The following is a 23,744-nucleotide window of genomic DNA, read 5'->3' as shown; positions in this document are numbered from 1 at the left end:
CCCCCCTGTCTCTTCCTTGAGAAAATCTTGTTTGTGGCATGTGTGTGTGTTTGGGAGTGGTTCAAGGTTGCTTGTTTCTTTGTTTTCGCTTCAATTGTTCGATCACTGAATAGACAGGCACGGTTGGCCTAGTGGTAAGGCGTCCGCCCCGTGATCGGGAGGTCGTGGGTTCGAACCCCGGCCGGGTCATACCTAAGACTATCAAATTGGCAATCTAGTGGCTGCTCCGCCTGGCGTCTGGCATTATGGGGTTTGTGCTAAGACTGGTTGGTCCGGTGTCAGAATAATGTGACTGGGTGAGACATGAAGCCTGTGCTGCGACTTCTGTCTTGTGTGTGGCGCACGTTATATGTCAAAGCAGCACCGCCCTGATATGGCCCTTCGTGGTCGGCTGGGCGTTAAGCAAACAAACAAACAAACAAGAAGAGCAAACGCTCGATCGAGTCACTTTCGCAGTTCTGAATATTATATGATGGACAGGAAGAAATTGCTATTCACAACACAATACAGATGTAAATAATTTGATGTAAAGAATAATCCTATAAAGTTTGAATCAAATCCGATGAATAGTTTCAGAGATATGATATTTCAATTTTTTTCCTTCAAGACATACCTGTGACCTTGAAAAAGGTCAAAGGTCACCAAAGCAGACGTCAAAGTGTAGAGGTCACTGGGAGTCACGTTCACATAAAATTTGAGCCCGGTCACTTTTATAGTTTCCGAGAAAAGCCCAACGTTAAGTTGTGTGTTGCCGAACAGAAAAGGCTAGTTATCTCCCTTGTTTTTCTGATAACGTTCGTAAAAGGCTACAGATGTAAATACTTTGATGTAAAGAATAATCCTACAAAGTTTCAATCACATCCGATGAACTTTGTCAAAGATATAAAATGTCTAATTTTTCCTTTGACGCTGACCTGTGACCTTGAAAAAGGTCAAAGGTCAACGAAACCATCGTTAAAGTGTAGAGGTCATTGGAGGTCACGACTAAACAAAATATGAGCCGGATCGCTTTGATAGTTTCCGAGAAAAGTCCAACGTTAAGGTGGTGTCTACGGACGGCCGGCCGGACGGCCGGCCGGACGGCCGGCCGGCCGGACAGACTAACACTGACCGATTACATAGAGTCACTTTTTCTCAAGTGACTCAAAAATCACTGAATAGTTCAGCTGGTTTCCGATGGTCTTTTTTTCAAGTGACAGGAGACGAAAGTACATTGTAGATGGAACTGCTCTCAAAAGCAGCATCTAACAGTGTACCTGAAGGTATGCTTTGCATTCCTCTTATAAACAAAAATGAAAACCAAAAACTGATATTGTTGTAAAGCAATACAAACACACATACACAGGAAGAGTAGTCTCTTTTTTAATGTACTTCTAACCACAGTCACTGAAACAATGACAGTTTTCTTGTTCAGCACCACACAAGCCATTTTGAAATAAAGGAAATATATTCAATAAGTTGCAGATACACTTTCAACAACAAATACAGTATAATAAAAATGCCATTGCATCAGGAGTAAATGTAGGTAATATACCTGTATTTAAATGCTTGCATTTACATTAATCACAGAAGAAAGTGGAGAACCTTTTTGTGCATTTATTAATACATATGTAAGAAAAAATGTGGTACAGTGTGCCCTATGTTCAACAAATCTGATCTAACACAGATCAGTGACAGATGCAAGACATGCTTTGGCAGTCACAGAAGTTTAACAAGTTACTCAGGTGGTAGGTAGAAAGGCGTTTGAAAGTTCTTCCCATCACTGCATACAATTTGAACAGTAGAATCTTCTTGAGTCCGTCTAGTACTAATATCAAGGTATCTCGCTTGTGAAACATTTGTTATGATGGAGGAGTTTCAGAAGCTTTGTTTTCAATACTCTTTGGCATGAGAATAGTTGTCACATACAATATGTAGATTTCACAGGCTTCAGTCTTGAGGCCAGGGGTCTAACTGCCAGAAAATAGGTGAGCAAAAGATGCTTGTACATGTAGTATGACATCTGAGTGCTTTTAGACCATGATAGTACATGCAATACAAAACAGCAAAACGTTACAAACTAACACCACCAGACTCTCGACTTCAGTACTGACATATTAAGGATCACTCATGAATGCAATAAAACTGCATCATTAAAATCACACTTTCAATATGAAAGAAAATAAAACACAACAGAAGCAAATATGCAAGTGCCAAGATTGAACAAGCCTTCCAATTTGGAATGAAATAAAGCAAGCTGGGACAGTATTCTGTTTGTTGTTTTACATTTAGTCAGGATTCAAGACGAGGGTGGTGGTGTGTGTGTGTGTGCATGTAGAGCGCTTTCCACAAAACTACTGGGCCGATCTTCATAAAACTTTACATACAAATTCTTCCAGATTATAACCCCAGACCATTATTTCCTTTTTTCGATAATTGTCTTTGATGGTCGTCATATCTGGCTTTTAGTGAAAGTTGAAACAGCACTGTCACGCCCTCATTTTTCAATCAAATTGATTTAAATTTAGGTCAAGCAATCTTTGACGAAGCCCAGACTATATGATTGCTAATTTTAGCCTAGAATCTTACAAATTAATTTCAATAGATTTCAACTTATTTTTTATCATTTCTTGGATCCAAACATATACAGATAATGCCATGTTACTCTAAAAATGTACTCACAATTAAAGAAAATAGGTTAATTAGGAAATACCTTCGCACGCTTCGCAAAAACAGGCTGGACCCGTCTCAGTCTAAGGTTTAGACTAGCGAAGCCTTTAGCGCATGTAGTCTTGATGTTGCGGCTGGTTTCTTTTAGCATTCGTCTTGTAGTTTCAGGCCGACAGATTGACTAAATGTTTTTATATCGCTTCACGCAACTTGTTTTCTCTTGTACTTGAACGGAATTTTCTGGGAAGTACAGTAGTACAATGTAATGACTTATTTGTGGAACTTGAAAGAAGCTCTGGAGGATCGAGGGAAGGGGGTGCTCTTTTGCTGAAATGCAAAAGACAGTGTGTTATTCTGTAACCACTGTACTACTACTGCAAAGCAACAGTTAAAACATAAAAGTCCACCACATATGATGAAATGACTTTCAATGTGTCCAGGATCTTCTGATTAATGTGACGCCCAACTCTCCTTGCCACAGTACGCCTTCTGTATTGAGTCCTTGATACCTCTGTGCACAACTGGCACAAGCGTGTCATCGGAACAGTTCCCATGCGGGAGTGGTTTAAACCTTGGATGTTTTTTTCAGAGACAGGGGAGTTTACACCTTTCGCCCAGGGATGAGGTCTTTGAGGGTGGCCTCCAGGTAAGTCAGGAAGACAGACGCGTGACTCTTAGTGAAGATCAGACTGGGGCGCAGTCTCATCGCTGCCTCCCCGCAGGTTCCAGCATTCACACCTGTCAAAAAATTACGGTTCTGTGTAATCACTTGTGAGAGCGAGTTCTTTCTTCCTTGAGAGATTTAACTGCTTATTAGTTTTTGGCTCACGTAAGTGTAGCCTATGCGATGCTAAACTTTGTCTGTCTGTGCGTGTGTATGTGTGTGTGTGTGTGTATGTGATAGAAACTTTAACATTTGACTAAACACCGAAATAATAATTTTACCTGGTTATTATCCAAGCAACAGCTTCAAAATATTGCAGCAATGATCAACATTTCGTCGGCACGTATGTAGTTAAAGTGTGTATCCAAAGAAAACGGGTGGTGGGGGGTTTTGGGGGGGTAAAAACAGCTGACTGATTTGTGTCGTGTATGGTATCTAGACCAGGTCAGGGGTCAAGGTTAGGTCAGATCGCGTGAAGGATTGTGGTATAGATACAGTTATCACCGAGCTGCAGTTCGCCGATTCGGAGAACACGCTTTCACATTGTTCGGTTTCGTAGCTCCAGAAAAATAGATAAAGAAGATACTAAAGGAGATTTCATACAGGTTAATCTGCACAGCGTGTTTCCAGTGTCTGCGCGAGGAAGCGCTGTCGAAAGCGCTGTCGAAAGCGCAGTGTCGATCTGGCCATCTGGCAGTCGTGTCCCCGTAAGTACTAAAAAGTAGGCTACAGACAGACAGATCTAGATCTGGTGTCTCGCACTCTTGCACCGTATCACTTATGCTTACTGTTTCTTTCTTTCTTTATTTGGTGTTTAACGTCGTTTTCAACCGTTCAAGGTTATATCACGACGGTATGCTTACTGTGTGTGTGTATGTGTGACGGAGTGATTGAGTTTGTGTTACTGTTTGTCGCGGATTTCTTACGTGAGCCGTGAAGGCTTCGCCTCTTGTTTTTATAGCTATTGATGGATAGATTACTGAAAAGTTAATTTGGGGTTATGTGTAATCACTTCCGATAAAGAGTTCTATCTTCCTTGAGAGTTTTAATTGCTCATTTTTTTTTCTTTTTAACTATTGATAAATAGATTATTGAAATCTAAAAACAGACAGACTCAGACTGCCTGTGTTTCAAAATCCAGAATCTCAAAGCACAGAAATGCTTGTTAATAACTTTTGACAAAACAAGACATTTTTATATTACAGTTATTATGGATAGATTTTGGTTGAACGGATGTATGGATGGGTGGTTGAATGAATGTGCGCATGGATTTTTACATTGAAAATGTAGATCATCCTTGATGAGGTTCAGAATAATTAAGGTACACTCCTTCCCCTAAAAAACCGATCAGCTCATCATCTCAGTTCTGGACAGGCTTTTAAAAGGCATAAGGGCCATCCCTTAACTCATTTGGTCACATACCAAAAATCAATGCCCTGACTGCTAGCTAGCTGATATCAGCTGGCATTTTTTTATGAATTAATTTCTTAAAAAGCCACTAGTGGCTTTTACAAAATTACTTCTCTTGATTTTGGCATATGAACAAGTGGGTGACAGTCTTATCCCATGTTAAGCCTGGAGAGATCCGAGATGATCAGCCAATCTTTTTTTTTAGAAGAAGGAATTTAATTTCAGTTTTCTGAACTTGAGACGTTGATAGGGAACTGTTTTCACGGAAAGGAGCATGCATTTAAATGATGTGACCAACAAACTAAAATCCAGAACTCGTGAACACTTGTTACCTTTGTTCCTGAGAGTGATGACGACTGAGTTTCTGAAGGCAGTGGTTGGGAAGTCCACAGCAACAAGTGTGCCGAGACCTCGTGCATTCTTCATTGTGCCAGGGTAGAGTTTCTGCACAAATTAGGCATACATGTCTTGATTGTATTAAGCCGACAGGGTGGGTTGTACGCCATTGTTGTCATAAATAAAGTTCAACAGTAGAATCTCTCATGACAGAATCCTGAGACTGATTTAACTAAATGATGGGTTTTTGTTTGTGTTTGTTGCGCATGGTTGTTTTTGTTTTTCAGTTTTTTTCTGATCAGGATTCTTGGCATTACAGTGCAAAGAGTTCATATACTAACCACTCTGTTCGTTCACATTGCATGATATGAGGCTAGTCACACACACACACACACACACACATGCTCCCGCACACGGGCACAAGTCTACACTAACGGACACACACATATATACAGATAATTTACACCCACAAACACACACCCACACACATCACTTCGACGCCAGGTGTACATATACTCACATATGGCACCATCAACACTTGAAACATGAATAATGCACGTGCAACACGCTCCACAACTGACCTGCAGGTCCAGCAGCCCTTGTAGCAGGAACTGGCCCACATCAGCAGCGTTGTTGACCAGGTCGTTCTGATGGACCACGTTCAGTACCTCCTCCAGCATCATGATCTTGGACGGATCCCCCATCCATGTGTTGTAGATCCGGTAGGCCTGTCACACAGATCCACTTCTGTTTAGTATCTCCCAAGGAAATTCAACATTCTGGACGAGTTACAGCAAACCACCATTTCAAATGTTGCGAGCCCACGCACCCACAGAAATCCATGATTTATTATCTTGACACTCCTGTCAATGTGACTGCCCTGAACTAAAAAACATACTGCTGTTCAGAAATGATTTGTACCCCCAACAGTTACTTGCACCACCACCACCCCTCCCCCACAACCTATCCACCAGCCCCTTCCATCATCACCCCTTCTTTACAAACGTTTTCGTTCATCCTTCTCCCTACCTCGGTAGCTTTCTGTTCCTGCTTGTAGTAGAAGCCGCCGGTGAGCATTTTCTTGGCGAAGGTGACCACGTCTGGAGCCTCCCTGAGGTTGAAGTGCTCATGGGCCCAGAACTTGCCGCTCACCCCGCACCCAGTCTGCACCTCGTCCAGCAAAAGGTAGCCGTTGTTCTGCACAAAGATGACAAGTAAGATCTTAATGAAACTTGATCCAAGATCTGCCGTCTTTATGGAAAGACTTGGTTAAGCTGTTGTTTTTTTACACATACATGTATAAGCTTTTTCGTTTAGTGGACATCTTGATTTCTCTTTTCGTATGAACTGGGGACTTCTACTAAATCACGGTCCACTAAATCGCGAATTCGGCTATATCGCGAAGACCTCTTGGACCTTTCTAGCTTGGGGTGTGTGTCTTCTGTTCCGGTTTTGCTTTGTGAAGATCAGCCCGTTATCTCTTGTGGGTTTGTATTGCACGCCTCAATCTTCACACCCCATCGCACATCAGTCAAACATAAAACCCCGTAGGCAGCATGGTTAATGTTGACCATCCTTTATTGTTTGCTGTGCAGTCAAGCATGCCGATTTACGACTTGTGTCCCTCTAATTGCTCTGGCCAGGTGTTTCTGCAGTTACTAACGGACACCGAGGCACCAGTATATACTGCTTATTGAGAACAAGATTAGTACAGTTGAACAAGGTCACTGACAAGACTGAGAGAGAGATCGAGAGAGAGAGAGAGAGGGGGGGGGGGGGACAACTGATGTATATCAACTACAACTAGAACTAACAGAAGACAGACAGACGTGTACCAACTGACATTATACCCCGGCCTCAAGTAACACTGGCCAGCTGTTGACCTCAAAATCCTTGGTAGACAAACCTCGAGTATCCCACTATGTGTAAAGTGGTTGCCACCATACCTCAGGCTGTCATCCCTGCCCACCCAACCTCTTTCTCACCCGCCCGTCTCTCCTCCTTTCAGAGACTGTAGAGTGGACAGTGAACTAACCTTCTGGTAATCCCTCCTCCTTCACATGGCAAATATGCTGTACAATATTGTGCCCTTGTTTTTGGACTGGGGTTGTCTATTGCAGAGGGTAAAAGCATAGACCTATATTAGATAGGTCCCTGGTAAAAGTGAGTGTGTTTGCAACATTAACAGCAGAGGTGAGTATAGTTGTTATTGTCTTACTAATACAACACCAAAAAAAACTCAGACATTATTCATTCAATTCAAATTCTTGTTCCGAGACATAAGACTGACTCTTTTTTTTTCTCTTTTTTTTTTTGTGCCGCGGACCCCCCCCTTTACCAAAAGTATCGCGAAACGGATATATCGCGATCTCAAATCTTTGGACCCCAATGACCGTGATATAGTGGAAGTCGACTGTATTTGCACTGTAACTGAGTAATATTCTATTATCATGATTGGATTGGATAAGATTTACAGTCCAGTGAGGTTACCCTCATGGAAATTCGGGCTGCTTTCTCCCCGGGGAAAGCGAGCTGCCATACATACGGCGCTACCCATATTTTTTTTTTCCTGCATGCGTGTATTCATGTTTCCTGAGACTTAATGCCGTGTGAGATGGAATTTTTTTTTACTTTATTCCAAGTCCCACGGGTATTTGATGGACATTTTTTATCTATGCCTATACAATTTTGCCAGGAAAGACCCTTTTGTCAATCGTGGGATCTTTAACGTGCACACCCCAATGTAGTGTACACGAAGGGACCTCGGTTTTTTGTCTCATCTGAAAGACTAGCACTTGAACCCACCACCTAGGTTAGGAAAGGGGGGAGAAAATTGCGGCCTGACCCAGGCCTGAACACGCAACCTCTCGCTTCCGAGCGCAAGTGCGTTACCACTCGGCCACCCAGTCCCAGATAAGGACGATGGACAATTTAAGTCTTGAGTCTTGGCTGTCTCATCTGGCACTGCTAAATATAAGTACGTGCAGGAGATGTGCCGTATTCATTTGGTGACTCAGAAACAAAATCTTTTGTTTGTCCAACTCCTGTCTGTCTGTCTGTCTGTCTGTCTGTCTGTCTGTCTCTCTCTCTCTGTCTGTCTGTCTCTCTCTCTCTCTCTCTCTCTCTCTCTCTCTCTCTCTCTCTCTCTCTCTCTCTCTCTCTCTCTCTCTCTCTCTCTCTCTCTCTCTCTCTAGTTAGCTAGTCCCTCTTTTGGGCGAGGGCTGGATGTAAAAAAGCAGACCACTGCTTAATCTACTATACCCTCGTTAAATAAAGAATTGTCATTGTCATTGTCATTGCCTCTCTCTCTCTCTCTCTCTTTCTCTCTCTCTCTCTCTGTCTCTGTCTCTCTCTCTCTCTCTCTCTCTCTCTCTCTCTCTCTCTCTCTCTCTCTCTTTCTCTCTCGAGTCTCTCTTTCTCTCTCGAGTAGGCTCTTTCTCTCTCGAGTCTCTCTCTCTCTCTCTCTCTCTCTCTCTCTCTCTCTCTCTCTCTCTCTCTCTCTCCCTCCCCGCCCTCTCTCTTCTCTCTCTCTCTCTCTCTCCCCGCCCTCTCTCTCTCTCCCTCCCCGCCCTCTCTCTGCCCCCTGCCAGTGTTGTATACCTTGGCAGCAATGTCCTGCAGGCCCTGGAAGAAGGCGGGACTGGCGTGGTTGTCCCCTCCCTCTGCCTGCACCGGCTCACACATGATGCCCACCACTGGGGCGCCCTTCTGGCGGTACGTCTCAAACAGATCTTCCACCTGCAACGTTAGTAAGTTAATACCAGGCATTATAGCAACATGAAACCTGAAAAGACTTTTGGAATAAAGTTCTCAGTAACCTAGCTTTCTGTCGGAAGCCGTTTACCATTTTCGTTCGTTGATGATACCAGGCTAAGCCATTCATTGCCTGTGTTTCTTGGCAATCATTTGTGGTATGTGCGCCCCGTTCTGTTTGATTTTACATGAACCATAAATGACGATGATAGCAGTTAGCTACCCCCATCCCAAGCGTTTCTCATGTTTTCACTCAGTACTATCCGAACCACTAACCTGTTCCAGGCAGAACTGCTCCTCCTGTTCGTTCTCGCGCACAAAGTCCTCCAGGGGATAGCGGAGCTTAGGGAAGGGGGCCATGGGCCAGTCAGGGACAGGGAAGTCCAGTTTGTGGAACCACTTGGCGTGACTGCAGGCCAGTGCCCCTGAACGTACAAGAGGATGTGGTCAGATTAGATGAAAACACCAGAAGGCAATCAAAAATATATTTAAGGCAAAATAAGAAAATATATATTTGAGGATGAAAGTCCCTTGTTCATTTTGATGCTCGTTATTCTCTCATGTGCCGGGAGATTGATTCCGTATAACTCTTGTTTACTCCATTACACATGTTGTATGCATTTAGGGCGCTTACGTCCCTTTGGTTATTTGATATATTTAAGGCATCCCAGGAAAAGCGCAGCAATCAAGACAAAATAGAAACAATGAGTTTTCCCATGATAGTCATACATCATCCCATATATAGCTAGCAAAAAGCCGACAGCCTAAAAGCCATTACATGCTATATGTTCTCTGATCTGAAATTAGTACGCCTCGCCTTCATTCTCCCTTCCAACTTTTTAAATCAGTTTCTAAATGGGGGTAAGATCACAGCTATGGTCTTCTTAAGAAAAGGACGAGGGGTTAAGGACATCTACAGAAAAACAAAAATATATAGGCCAAGCAGATATTCATCGAGAAAAAAGAAAGTATGTTTTAAAAGGCAAGACCATGACCACAACCGTTTCCTTAAAAATACATTTGTTAGAGAAAGCTTCACATGTATGTAATGAGCAGGGCAAACCACAACAAAACCGAAAATGGGACGACCATTCACGAAGGAAGACTAAGGTCACGTTCGTTTGCCAAGAAAAGCAAAGGTCACGGCCATCCAAAAAGGCAGAGAAAGGTCGCAACCATATATGGAGGCACCAAAATGGATGTGGATAACATAATGGTCAACAAAAATGTCACAACCTCTCATGAAGGAAGACAATGGTGAAAGGTAATCTCCCGTAAAGTCTACTCAAAGAGAGACCACTACCACGTAAACTCACTCCAAAACTGAATATATCAATCAAACTCAACTCTTACAACCATGAAAACAACACTACAGAATACCGTCATACAAGAGATTGTGAACTATTGAAGCTATCCACTCTACAGTCAGGTTACACTGAAAGAGAAGTGCATTCAGCTAATAACCTACCCATGCCACGTCCGTGGAAAGCGCCATTGAAGGACATAATGGACAGCTTGGGACAGCCTGGTGCCTGGCCGCTGATGCTGGTCTCCAGATCTTCAGCAGTGGGGGGCTTACCGCCTCTCTCGCGCCTCTGGGAAGAGAAAATAATCACAATCACATGAAGCTATCAAATGAGAAGTCAGGAGCTCCCCTTTTAACACCTTAATTTTTTTCCAGATCTTTTGTTCTTAAAGTCTGTAAATGTACCTCCATTTTAATTAAGACACCCCCCTCCCTCCAACACCACCCCACCCCCATCCCATCCCATCCCATCCCATCCCCCTACCGCAACTTGAAAAAATTATTTTCGCTTTAAAAAGTCAGCGACATTATCATAACACATTGAACAAATAATGAGCTTACCATGTAGGCCATGAACATAGCCTTCTGACCATGTTCAATGGAGCATGACCCGCAGGCCATTGTCTGCACATGCTGCAGACCAGGTGGCGCCACCTGTTGCACAGACAAAATATAAAACTTGTGTAACCGAGTGCCGAAACACTACGATCACCTCGGGAGGCGAAGTGCAATCAAACAGGATTGAAAATGTTAGGGTTAATTTCTTAGCCCTATAAAAACTGTTATGCAAACCCGAAGGTTTACATGAACATACAGACAATCGGAAACCACCAGACCCCATCACAAACAGAATTCCACAACACACCGGTGTTGACTTAAAGGCCAACAACTCGGGTGCAGAGTCTGCTGTGAAAGGAGCGGTAGCCTCCCCTGTCACAATCGCCCCCGTTTGAATGAACTTCGTCCCGAAGTTCCGAACCGGGGGACCACTGTCCATCCCAAGTTCGCAGAATGGGAACAGCACGAAAATGTTCAGTGGTCATATTATGCCATTACCTGAACATATCATGCCGAGTCCCATCCCTGCTCGCAAGCGCCAGATGTAACCGAGTGCCGTAACACTACGATCACCTCGGGAGGCGAAGTGCAATCAAACAGGATTGAAAATGTTAGGGCTAATTTCTTAGCCCTATAAAAACTGTAATATCAAACCCGAAGGTTTCCATGAACATACAGACAATCGGAAACCACCAGACCCCATCACAAACAGAATTCCACAATACACCGGTGTTGACTAAAAGGCCAACAACTCGGGTGCAGAGTCTGCTGTGAAAGGAGCGGTAGCCTCCCCTGTCACACTTGTACCATGAGACATGGTCCTTATGACTCAATTTGGATACATGAGAGAGTCTGCACGAGAGAGAGATCGGTTGTGCGCCAACCTGCTCGCCTGTCTGTCTGTCTGTGAAATAGAGAGAGATGAGAGTGTGTGTGCGAGTGAGAAAGTGTGTGTGTGGATGTGTGTGTGTGTGTGTGTGTGTGTGTGAGAATGTGTGTGTGTGTGTGTGTGTGTGTGTGTGTGTGTGTGTGTGTGAGTGTGTGTGTGTGTGTGTGTGTGTGCGTGCATTAGTGAACATGAGTGCATGAGCGAGTGTACTTTCCGCACTTGCGCATCCGTGCATGATCAAGTCAGTGTGTGTCAAGGTAGCATGATAAAATAAGCAATCCCTATTACCGAAATAGTTACACAACTGCACACATCTGACTCCCCCAAAATACCCTTCATGCCTTTGTTTTTCTGTATTTGTTCGTAGAGAAAAGGTTGCACATGACTGGACTTACCGTCATGAGAGTTCCTCTGATCTTGTCCACAAGGTCGGCTGGCGGAAAACTGCCCAGCGCGGGTCGGTTGATGAAAGTCACCTGCACACACGCACACGGGCACAGAATAAGTGTCCTCTTCACATGAATTGCATACACGAGCACACACACACACACACACACTCTCTCTCTCTCTCTCTCTCTCTCTCTCTCTCTCTCTCTCTCTCTCCCTCTCTCTCTCTCCCTCTCTCTCTCTCTCTCCCTCCCTCCCTCCCTCCCAACTTTGTCTTTACCTTTTCTTGCACAGCTAGGGAGAGCATGAACAACTTTTCTACTTCTTCATATTGGAGTGACCGTCTGTCTGTCTGTCCATCCTTCCATTCGTCCATCTGCCTGTCTGTATGTGTGCCTGTTCATCCATGCCTATCTGTCTGCATTCTGTTAATTCCTTTGTACTTTGTAATACTCTTTACATAATACTTACAATGATCGCATACATTCAGAACTCACCATGTTGTCAGGGTTGGACATTTTGGCGATAAGCTTTGGATGATTATACCCTAAATAAAAAGAAACATTGCTCTTGTTAAAAACTGGTGAATTTCTGAGGCAATATACTAAACGTTACAAATATAAATCAGATCAAGACAATGTTACGTTTGTCTTTTAAACTCTGTATCTATCACATTTGACGTTGCATTAAAAACGACAGTAATTAAGATCGACGCTCTCACTTTTCCGTTCTTCAATAAATATGTTGAAATTTTCACATTATCAAATGCAAAGTGCACATTAGTGTGCTTATTAAAAGCTCAAAAGTTTGAGAAGACAAAATTAATTGCTGAAAAAGATACAGGACAGTTAAGACAGTCAAACTAAGTTTTCTGACTCTGTATATCTTCATCTTTGTAGTTTTCTTTTTTTCATGAAAGAGTTGTTTGTTTATGAGCAAGCACAGAAAAGAACCATAACCAAACTCTTGTTTCGAAAAATTTAACTTCTTTCTCAGTATTCACTGTAATATTAAGGAGAGCAGGATATGTTATGGTTGTGGGTGTTAAGCAGCTACATGTGCTATCTAAGACATTACCTCTGTTTTACCTGTAATTAATTTACCTCTATTTTTACCATTCCTGTCTTCTGAACTCTGGAAAGAACAAAGAAACGTTGGTTTGTATCGTGCATGTGGTGATTGAATGATACCAATCTGACTGAAGTGCATGTCATTAACAACCAGAACAGTGACGTAGGTTGATGATGACAGTTATGATGATTCACGACTGACCATGATTTTTTTTTCAAACGGAAAACAGGACAAACACAAACACCTAACAAATCTCAGCGTTCAAGGAATTTTGCTGACAACTCTGAGGGTCATTTCATACATGAAATTAGAATGACAGTTATCTGATACAAGCAAACTAAACTGATCCTTATAGTTATAACCATTGTCCATTTTACATGACAGAGAGACTGCCTGCTGAAAATCAAGTGTAAATAGTATCGGGAATGCCAGTACATTTGCGTCACACTGAGAGGTACGTTTACAGTCAAAACAGTGCATGCTCAAAACGCTCATTTTCAGTTGTTGATATTTTTGTTAAACACCAAAACAAAATTGACTGTGGTCGATTAATATGCTCTTCAAGGATCCAGATCAAACGTTTTTCATGATCTTCATTTGCTCATGATTTTATTGTCCTTACAGAAATGGGGAAAAGTGCTTTGCCGTGTCAGGCGGTTTAAAACACGAATTACAATGTACATGACACTGCCTAAGAATGGAGAATTGCTGTTTTATTGCACATAAAATAAACACTTCTCCCCTTACGTTTTTACTAAGGCAATCTCTCCTCAAATCCCACGAGCAAAACATTCATGATCATTTTCTTTGACCATAATTCACCATAGGATGACTTTAGTAGAACAAGTACGACTGATTAGAATGATAAGCATAGCAACCAAAATGAAAAAAAGCAATGGACACTTCATTTAAATAAGAAATGCTTAAAGTCACTGATCTACAGTATATTACTTGAGACAAATTGTGAGCAGCAAAAGATGGCAACAATATATCTAAAAGCAGTACATGTAATATGCAAAATTCAACTCTGATTAACTCAAGCACACACAAAATTATCATGAAACACAATTTACATTTTGTTGTTAAAAATTGAGGCCTTACCAAGAGGCAGTGAAGCAATCTGGGTGAAGACATCCAGCATGATATTGCCGTCCACATCAACGACGTAGTTACCGCGACTGTTCGCATAGTCCACAAAGAAGTGAACAGCGTCCGTGTTCTGAAGAAAAAAAACACCAGAACATCAAGTGTGTGTGTGTGCATACTTATGTCATTACCCTCGTAAATAAAGATTTTTATTCTTCTCATTTTTCTTCTCTTCTTTGATCTTCTCTTCTTAGTCTCTCCTCCTCAGACAGACTTTTTCGATTATACGCAAAACAAAAATAACAAAACAAACAAAAACAACAACAAAAACAAAACAAATTAGTCTCAAAGAAAATAACACACGTAAAAAAAGCACATGAGTATTCTTATGCCATCATCATAAATAAAGATAACTCCTCCCCTCCCCTCCCCTCCCTTCCCTTCCCTCCTCCCCTTCCCTCCCCTCCCCTCCCATCCCCTCCCCTCCCCTCCCCTCCCTCCCCTCCCTCCCCTCCCCTCTCCTCTCCTCTCCTTTCCTTTCATATAATCTCATCGCACTGCATCCCGTCCTCTTCTCTCTTCCTCAACCTCCCCCTTCTATACCAAGGAACAAAACATCTCTTTAATGCAACCAACCTGTATTTTGTCCAGCTCTGCCTTGAGACGTAAAGACTCACGGCCAGGGACATTCGTTTTCATTGCCGGACCGGGTGGTTCTTTTCCAACTTCAGTCACCAGCGGTGTTTTTTGCCGCACTGGGAGGGGGTCCGGCATGGCTGCAGCCATCGTGGTCTGTGCTCGCACTGAGATCACACAGAAAAAGATGTTATTCAATCAATCAATATGAGGCTTATATCGCGCGTATTCCGTGGGTACAGTTCTAAGCGCAGGGATTTTTTATTTCTTTTATTTTTTTTGTTTTATGCAATTTATATCGCGCACATATTCAAGGCGCAGGGATTTATTTATGCCGTGTGAGATGGAATTGTTTTACACAATACATCACGCATTCACATCGGCCAGCAGATCGCAGCCATTTCGGCGCATATCCTACTTTTCACGGCCTATTATTCCAAGTCACACGGGTATTTTGGTGGACATTTTTATCTATGCCTATACAATTTTGCCAGGAAAGACCCTTTTGTCAATCGTGGGATCTTTAACGTGCACACCCCAATATAGTGTACACGAAGGGACCTCGGTTTTTTGTCTCATCCGAAAGACTAGCACTTGAACCCACCACCTAGGTTAGGAAAGGGGGGAGAAAATTGCTAACGCCCTGACCCAGGGTCGAACTCGCAACCTCTCGCTTCCGAGCGCAAGTGCGTTACCACTCGGCCACCCAGTCAGTTATTGACAGTGAGATACTACTCGATCACAGTAGATATTTCTTCTTGATTCCAAGACCATCTCCTTCCACCCCCCTTTTTTTCTAGTGAAAGAACACTGTATCATGTGCTTGGCTACTGTCAACTGTAGATAGCTCAAATAGACTTAACTTGGTGTGATAAACAGATCTGTGTAAACTTCAGATGATTCCTATATATTACCAAAGTAAATTAAGAAAAGTTAAATCAATACTCTTTCAAATGCAAGAAAATTACCATCTAAAGCAAAAGAACTTGTGCTAATGCATACACAACGGTTTTATAGGGCGAAATGAACATAATAAATTAAGTCTCAAATTGGGTTCTGACTTCACGTGAGACCAGCAAACACAGCACGATATCATACAGGACTGATTTGTATTTGCTAGCATGTGATTGAGCATGAAATGGTTTGATTTTTCTCTTTGTTTGTTTGTTTGTTTGTTTGTTTGTTTGTTTGTTTGTTTGTTTGTTTGTTTGTTGTTGTTGTTGTTGTTGTTGTCTTCACTAGCATGTGATTAAACATGAAATGGTTTGATTTTTCTCTTTGTTTGTTTGTTTGTTTGATGGTTTGTTGTTGTTGTTGTTAATGTTGTTGTTAATGTTGTTGTAGGTAGTGGTTGTTGTTGATGTAGGTGGTGGTGTTTTTTGTTTTTTGTTTTTTGTCTGCAGCACATCACACATTTCCTACCATATATATATACAAGTGTAATTGTAAAAAATAAAATAAAATAAAAATAACAATAATAGTATTTAGTTTTTAAAAATGTACTCACAAGTGGTTGAATGAAGGCTTGAGGATACACATCGAATCGCTTGTCGGACAGCACCTGAAGGCATGTTGAATAGTTTTGCCATGCTTTAATCTGTTAATTTTATTCAGAATCAAGATCGAAATTTTTCAAAAGAACGGTCGGTCTTGTTATTCAGCTGAACTAAAACACTGAAATGGCTTGAATTCAGCGTTCAATAAACTTATCGCAGCAAAATTCGGCGATAACAGTCCTACAAATTCAAGAGAGGTATCAACCGAGAAAATATGCAACAGATTATGAGAGATTTTGTTTGTGCGGTAACGAACAACTGCAAATGCTCTGTTATTCCCTCAAATGCAGGTCGTTGCAGCATTTATAGGCAGATTCCACGATATAAACACATGTTTTGCAGCAGACGACAGAATTCTCGAACGCGATTGGTTGTGAAGAACACGCCCACTGCAAAGGTTAAGGACACCGACCAAGAAATCAGCCAACCACGATCGACGTGAAAATGGGTCAAAGATTTATGCAACCAAAAAACTACACTCCCTTTCAAAAACAACGCACATAAACGTAGCTGTGTGATCCATGGCAGTGCAAAACTCGTTGACTCAACAACGAACTCTGTCTCTCTTTGTCTTGCTTGTCTCATGCCCCTTTCTGTCTGTCTGTCTGTCTGCCTGTGTCTGTGTCTGTCTCTCTTATGTAATGCTTTTTTTGTGGCTTTTTTTTAAGTACTTGTAGTAAAATTGATTAATTAGTCCCTCTTCTGGGCGGGGGATAGATGCACACACAAAAAAAGCATATCTATGCTTATTCTTGTTACCCTCGAAAAATACAGATTTGTCATTGTCATTGTCTTTTTATCTCTCTCATTTTGTATCATATCAGGCTCTTCTTTTTATGTGTAGCTAAGTTTTGAGTTTTAAAGTTTAGGCGGCACTGTGACGACCACATTTTCAATCAAATTGATTGACATTTTGGTCAAACAATCTTTGACTCAGTCTGGATGATGGGATGACATTTCAGCTTGGAAGTTAAAAAAATAAATAAGTGAATCTGTTCCGAAAATTCTAAAAATTGTATTTGAAATTGAAATTTCATTACAGATTCAAAACTGATTGCATTGTATCCTTTCTCATTTACTGAATATAATAAAAAATTGGATATGTCATATTTACTCTGAAAAGGTTCTCACAAAATTCGATTTTATGCTTGCCGGGTCTCTTAATTCGGGTTTCGGCTAGCCAAGCCTTACCATTATTATTATCATTATTATTATTATCATTATAATTATTATTTTACACAACAACAACAACAACAACAACCACCACCACCAAACAGACAAACAAACAAACAAAGAGAACAAAATCAAACGATTTCATGTTCAATCACATACTACTAGCAAAGACAAATCGGTCCTGTATAATATTATCGTGTTGTGTTTGCTGGTTTCGGCAATTACTGATCCCGGGTTTTCAGTGTTGATCTGTTAGTTTCAGGACAACAAATTGACTAAACGTTTTAATATCGCTTCATGCGACTTTAAAAAAAATCTTGTTATTTTTCTAAATGTTTATCGGTGCCAAATATTTACTTTACTTTATTTGGTGTTTAACGTCGTTTTAACGAAGGGTTATATCGCGACGGGGAAAGGGAGGGGGGGGGGGGGGGGGGGGGGGATGGGATAGAGCCACTTGTTAATTGTTTCTTGTTCACAAAAGCACTAATCCAAAAAAAAAATTGCTCCAGGGGCTTGCAACGTAGTACAATATATGACCTTACTGGGAGAATGCAAGTTTCCAGTACAAAGGACTTAACATTTCTTACATACTGCTTGACTAAAATCTTTACAAACATTGACTATATTCTATACAAACACTTAAAGGGTAAAAGGAGAAACAGAATCCGTTAGTCGCCTCTTACGACATGCTGGGGAGCATCGGGTAAATTCTTCCCCCTAACCCGCGGGGGGTGGTGCCAAATATGGTAATCAAGGATCTTACATGTTAGTTCATGCTGGAAAACTCACCCGGCTTGACTCTACAACTGACCAGTCCTAACTGAGTAACGTTTGGCAGTTGTCCAGGCTTTTTGTGTTGTTGCTTTTGTGTTTTTTGTGAGTTTTTTTTTCATTGGCAATAAACGTTCCATAGCTAAGCTCAAAAAAGAAGAAGCAGAAGACCGAGACAGACAGATACACAGACGCTGAAACTTCGCCACTATTGCCACCAAGCAGGTTGCTTATATTGATTGTTTTGTTCTCATTAGCATCATAATACTACAACAAGTCGCGTCAAGCGATATCAAAACACGTCAATTTGCTGACCTAAAACGATAAGATCGAAACTAAAACCCTGCGATCAGCCACCGTCGAGACTGGCTAGCCGAAACCCGGCCATAAGCCGGGAGACGGCTCAGTCGAGCTGGTCTCAGTCCAGGAAGCAAGCTATAAGACCTAATTTGCATTAACCGCGATGTTTGGATTCAGGAATTAATAAGAAATAGTTTGGATTCAGGAAATAATGAGAAATACGATACAATCATTTTGGCTGTTTGTGAACATTCGATCATAATGACAAATTTAATGACCAAACTAATAAATTAATGTTTAAGCTTTCGAGCTTAAAATGCAATCCCATAGTCGGGACTGAGTCAAAGAATGTTCGATTTTAATTTCAATCAATTTGCTTAAAAAAAATGAGGCCACCACAGTGCGGCCACAACTATTGCAAAAAGCCGGATAGGACGTCATCAAAGACACTTATCGGAGAGAAAAAAAGGGTCGGGGTATTATCTCAGTGGAAGAACTCGCGTGTTAAGTTTCAAACACATCTGTCTCACAGTTTTCCTGCTATCGATGTACATCATAATCGCGCACACATCATACACACACCACCACCCTCGTCTCGATTCCTGGTCTATCTAAAAAAAAACATTTAGTCAAACTAAATATAAAAACATGTGAGAGAGACTATTTAACTCATGTAGCTAAATGGTACGGCGTTTCTTTTGAAGTCAATAATATACGACACATACGAGTAACGTGAAACCTTGCTTGAACAGATTGGCAGTGCTTGGTGTGCGTTGTGTGCATATGAGAGCTGTTGGAAACTGAACCAGTTAGAACCAGAATACCCTGGTTAGAGGTGGAAGAGAAAAGCCAGATAAAAGTTTGCTCCAGATTAGTGAATCAGTTGAACGACCGGGGGGAGAGACTGAGCCAAAAGACGGTAGGCCATTATGACAACATGCACTGACGTCATCGGTATGATAACTTACAAGGCACGTGAGACACAATTGTGTAGGAGACACAGCTTTATATCACACACCGCACTGACACACTCTCTTAGACGTATACATATCGGCTCTCTCTCTCTCTCTCTCTCTCTCTCTCTCTCTCTCTCTCTCTCTCTCTCTCTCTCTCTCTCTCTCTCTCTCTCTCTCTCTCTCTCTCTCTCTCTCTCTCTCTCCAGGCTCCTCCCTTTCTCTCTCTGAAACAAACAAACACACACACACACGGCACTCACACACACACACACGCACACACACACACACACACACACACACACACACACACACACACGCACACCGTCACACATACACACACACACACACACACACACACACACACACACACACACAAGTTGAACCAATCGAACCGTTGGAAGACAGACGACAGGCAAAGCTTCTGATACAAGGAGAGAAGCACAAGAGACTCGAGAGCCATCCGCTCCACAACAAGTTCCAAGCTCTCACCAAGAACCGCTTGAAGCGCCAGAGCCCCAACCATCAGCTGAAAGCACAGCAGAGGGAGAATGCTGACATCCTTCAACCCAGCCCTGACCAGTGCGAGAGGCTCAATCCAAAGCCGTGGTCTCCCCAGAGTCAGAGATTCCATGTAAGGATGTCCATTCCTGGCATCTCTGGAAAACAGCAACAGAGTGATGCAGCCCTCCGCTCCCTTGCCCTGGAAGAAATACACAGGAGGTACCCAGCCAGCAAGTGGACCCACGCTTATACAGATGGTTCGGCAGAGTGCGCAACCAAGAACGGAGGAAGTGGCGTCTTCATTCAAATTCCAGGAAGACCCCCAGAGACACTGACCACACCATGCGGTGTTCTCTGCTCCAACTTCAAAGCAGAAGTTGTTGCCCTCCATACAGCTGCAGCTGCAGACTTCCTCACCTCTCTTGAGGAAACCCCACCCAAGGTTGTCTTCCTCTCTGACTGCCTGTCCGCACTACAAGTCCTCACAGCCCCTGCAGAACACCTCGTGGAAGAGCTGAAGAAGTCCCTGAACGACTTGTCCCAGAAAGCCTCCGTAGTTCTGCAGTGGATTCCAGCGCACTGCGGCATCGCTGGAAATGAGAAGGCGGATGGTCTGGCCAAAGATGCAGGAAGACAGGAACAACCAGAAACCAGCCTGTCCTTCCGAGAGACCAAAACCCTCATCAAGCATCGCTGGAAGACAGCATTCAAAGAAAGAAACGGAGGCTACAAGCCAGACCAAGACCCCATCCACCGCCTCAGCCGTGCAGAGCAGACTGCCATCTTCCGGCTGCGTACAGGGCACTGCGGCTTTAAAGCGCACCTGAAAAGGATCGGCGTAGCAGAGTCGGCATTGTGCGATTGTGGGGCGGCCGACCAGACAGTAGAACATGTATTGAATACATGCACAAACTTCACTCTGCTGCGGAACCAGATCTGGCCAGAAGGAGCTACACTGGAGACCAAGCTCTGGGGAACGTCAGAAGACCTGAAAGCGACGTTCCAGTTCACGACAGCAGCGGAACTACGACCCTAGACACAACCGTCGAACGCAGAAGAAGAAGAAGAAGAACCAATAGGAAATTACACAAAATTAATATCCTTCTACGACCAAACAACAAGAGATATTAGCTGGTGCGGAAGAACTTGGCTAGTTTTGTTGACGACAGGTAATTTACTATTGCTTTTTGGTCTATATTGATACACATACACTGTCAGTCTACCTACGCAGGTGGGCACAGATGGGCCATTAGTTCGCGGTGGTATAGTTCTGTCGACGCGAAATAATTTGATTCTTTGAACTTTTCATAGCGGTTTTGGGATTTATTCTCTTGGGGGAATAATGGCTTCAAAGACGTAGCTTGACTGTGCTCTTTTTTCCATACTTTCCCCTCTTTTCTCTCAGTCACGAGTTAGTTCAATCTTTGTTTGTGTCAGTATCAGTCAAGTCTGCTCAACTTCGTTTGTTCAAGATTTTTTTTACTATGGGACATGGTAGTGAGCCGTTGAATCATGCCTCTGCTAGACGGACGGTTGCAAAAATGTGTACAGACTGACAGACAAACAGATATAGGTGAACAGTTAAGACACTGGTTAGAAAAACATATTATTCCCACACACAATGTCAGCACGTGACTCACGCCGTACAAGCGCACTTAGCCAACTCGGTTACTGACGCGAGAATCATTCGACACATACACCAACCATGGCATTCACACGAAGAAATGTCAAACGTACGTAAACTCAGCGAATGCTATCGACATGCCCTAAAATGTCACTTATCTGTCAACTCTGCGTTCCTGCATAAGCTATGCAATGTTCAGGGTCAACACAGTACTGTTAGTCAGTGTTCGCGTTGACCGAAATTGTCCGTTATCTCACCGTTTTTGAGTTTAAACTTACAATCGTAATTTAAAGGCCCACGCCACCTCCCGGCCATCAGTTTCAGGCCACGGTAGTACAATATATGACCTTACTGGGAGAATGCAAGTTTCCAGTACAAAGGACTTAACATTTCTTACATACTGCTTGACTAAAATCTTTACAAAAATTGACTATATTCTATACAAGAAACACTTAACAAGGGTAAAAGGAGAAACAGAATCCGTTAGTCGCCTCTTAGGACATGCTGGGGAGCATCGGGTAAATTCTTCCCCCTAACCCGCGGGGTGTCTTTCTTTATTTGGTGTTCAACGTCGTTTTCAACCACAAAGGTTATATCGCGACGGGCCGCGGGGGGTAGCCTACTAACAACTAGTTAACAAGCAAACTTATCATTCAGCACATTCACTCACAAGTCACATACACACATTACACCACAGCTTCAATGTTCTAATTACTCTGTTCATTTTAGTAAAAGCCGGGCAGATTTGTACAGGTGAGTCTTCAGTTTAATCTTAAATGATGGTAGTGAAGGAGACTGGCGGACCGCTAGGGGAAGTGAGTTCCAGAGTGTAGGGACTGAATGATCTTTGTCCAGCTGATTTTAGTTTAGCTCTAGGGGCTGTGAGGAGCAGCTGGGATGAGAACCTCAGGGACCTAGTTGGAGAGTACTTTGTAAGTTTTGATGACAAGTAAGGAGGGAGGGTGCCATGAAAGTAGTTGAAAGCGAGAGTGCCCAGCTTGTACTGTATTCTCTGTTGCCGCCTGGAACCGAGTGAATATGATTCAGCAGTGGCGTAGCATGATCCCTGCACTTCTTTCTGAGGATTACCTTAGCTGCACTGTTCTGAACTCGTTGAATGCGAGATAGCTGATCAGATGAAATGCCAGCCAAGAGAGAATTGCAGTAGTCAATGCGAGGTGTAACACGTGCACAGACGAGCTGTGTGGCAGCCTTCTTGTTCAAAAAATGCCTGATCTTGGCTACTCTGCGAATCTCCAGGTAGGATGTACTGCAAATGTGACTCACTTGTCTGCTCATGGTAAGTTGTGAATCAAGATAAACCCCAAGATTTTTAACGTAAGGCTTAAAGACTATTTCATAATCCCCTACCCTCAGACAAGCCCCAGGAGCTCTACTACACTGGGAGCGGGTACCAACTTTCAGGGCCTCAGTCTTCAATCAATCAATCAATAGGAAGCTATAGCGCGTATTCCTTGGGTACAGTTTTAAGAGTCTTATCGTCGTTCAGTTTCAGTTTGGTGCACAGCATCCAATCTTTTACTTTCTCTACACACTGCTCAAGCTTGTCTGTGAGAATACTGTCTTTTTCTGGTATTTCAGAACCTCTGAGCTGCGTATCGTCAGCAAACTTGTGGTAATCACAGCTTCAGTTGTTCTTTCATGATGCTTGACATTGGTTGAGTGTATAGACTAAATAAAACAGGCCCCAACACTGATCCTTGTGGAACACCGTACTGAAGGAGCACAGGCTTCGATTTCTTGCCGCCAATGACAACTGACTGGAATCTATCTTCCATGTACGAATCGAACCATGTCAATGCAATTGCAGTAGTCTAATTCCAAAAGTATCCTCTAATCTTTTCAGCAGAATCTTGTGGTCAATTGTATCGAAAGCAGCTGACAAATCCAGTAAGGAAAGGACTGACACTTTACCGTTGTCTGCATCATCAAGCAAATCACTGGTGACATCAAGTAGAGCAGTTTCCGTTCCGTGGTATCTACGATAAGCAGATTGGTGTTCCTCTAGCAGATCATTGCTCTCTAAGTGGCTGCGTAGTTGACTCAAAACAACCTTCTCAAGGATTTTGGCCAGGAATGGAAGGTTTGAGACTG

General features: G+C 42.7%; 1 protein-coding gene and 1 long non-coding RNA gene across 2 annotated transcripts in view; one reads left to right on the top strand and one right to left on the bottom strand.

The window, feature by feature from the left end:
• Positions 1-1,348: 1,348 nt before the first annotated feature.
• On the bottom strand, positions 1,349-16,590 carry LOC138959441 (4-aminobutyrate aminotransferase, mitochondrial-like). Its single transcript, XM_070330940.1, has 13 exons — positions 16,253-16,590; positions 14,746-14,912; positions 14,125-14,242; positions 12,450-12,499; positions 11,961-12,041; positions 10,680-10,772; positions 10,281-10,407; positions 9,089-9,237; positions 8,660-8,797; positions 6,089-6,256; positions 5,641-5,787; positions 5,056-5,167; positions 1,349-3,387 (listed from the first exon to the last, which is right to left on the bottom strand). The coding sequence occupies exons 1-13, from the start codon at positions 16,332-16,334 to the stop codon at positions 3,251-3,253; spliced, it is 1,569 nt and encodes a 522-aa protein (XP_070187041.1). The 5' UTR covers positions 16,335-16,590; the 3' UTR covers positions 1,349-3,250.
• Positions 16,591-18,213: 1,623 nt separating this feature from the next.
• LOC138959445 (uncharacterized) overlaps positions 18,214-23,744 on the top strand; it is a 37,029-nt gene continuing 31,498 nt past the window's right edge. The window contains exon 1 of the long non-coding RNA XR_011453719.1: positions 18,214-19,467. This is a non-coding gene — a long non-coding RNA (uncharacterized lncRNA). The remainder of the gene's footprint in view (positions 19,468-23,744) is intronic.

The sequence above is a fragment of the Littorina saxatilis genome, linkage group LG2 (assembly GCF_037325665.1).
Source record: "Littorina saxatilis isolate snail1 linkage group LG2, US_GU_Lsax_2.0, whole genome shotgun sequence".
NCBI lineage: Eukaryota > Metazoa > Mollusca > Gastropoda > Littorinimorpha > Littorinidae > Littorina > Littorina saxatilis.
This window is presented reverse-complemented; position numbering and strand designations above follow the sequence as displayed.

Bases quoted from the DNA above. Each gene is read 5' to 3' on its own strand.
- LOC138959441 (XM_070330940.1), bottom strand. From the start codon at position 16,334: ATGGCAAAACTATTCAACATGCCTTCAGGTGCTGTCCGACAAGCGATT. The intron at 12,500-14,124 runs GTAAGGCCTCAA...CTTTTTATTTAG, and splicing joins GATTGCTTCACTGCCTCTTG to GGTATAATCATCCAAAGCTT. The intron at 6,257-8,659 runs GTATACAACACT...ATCTTTGTGCAG, and splicing joins TGCAGGACATTGCTGCCAAG to AACAACGGCTACCTTTTGCT.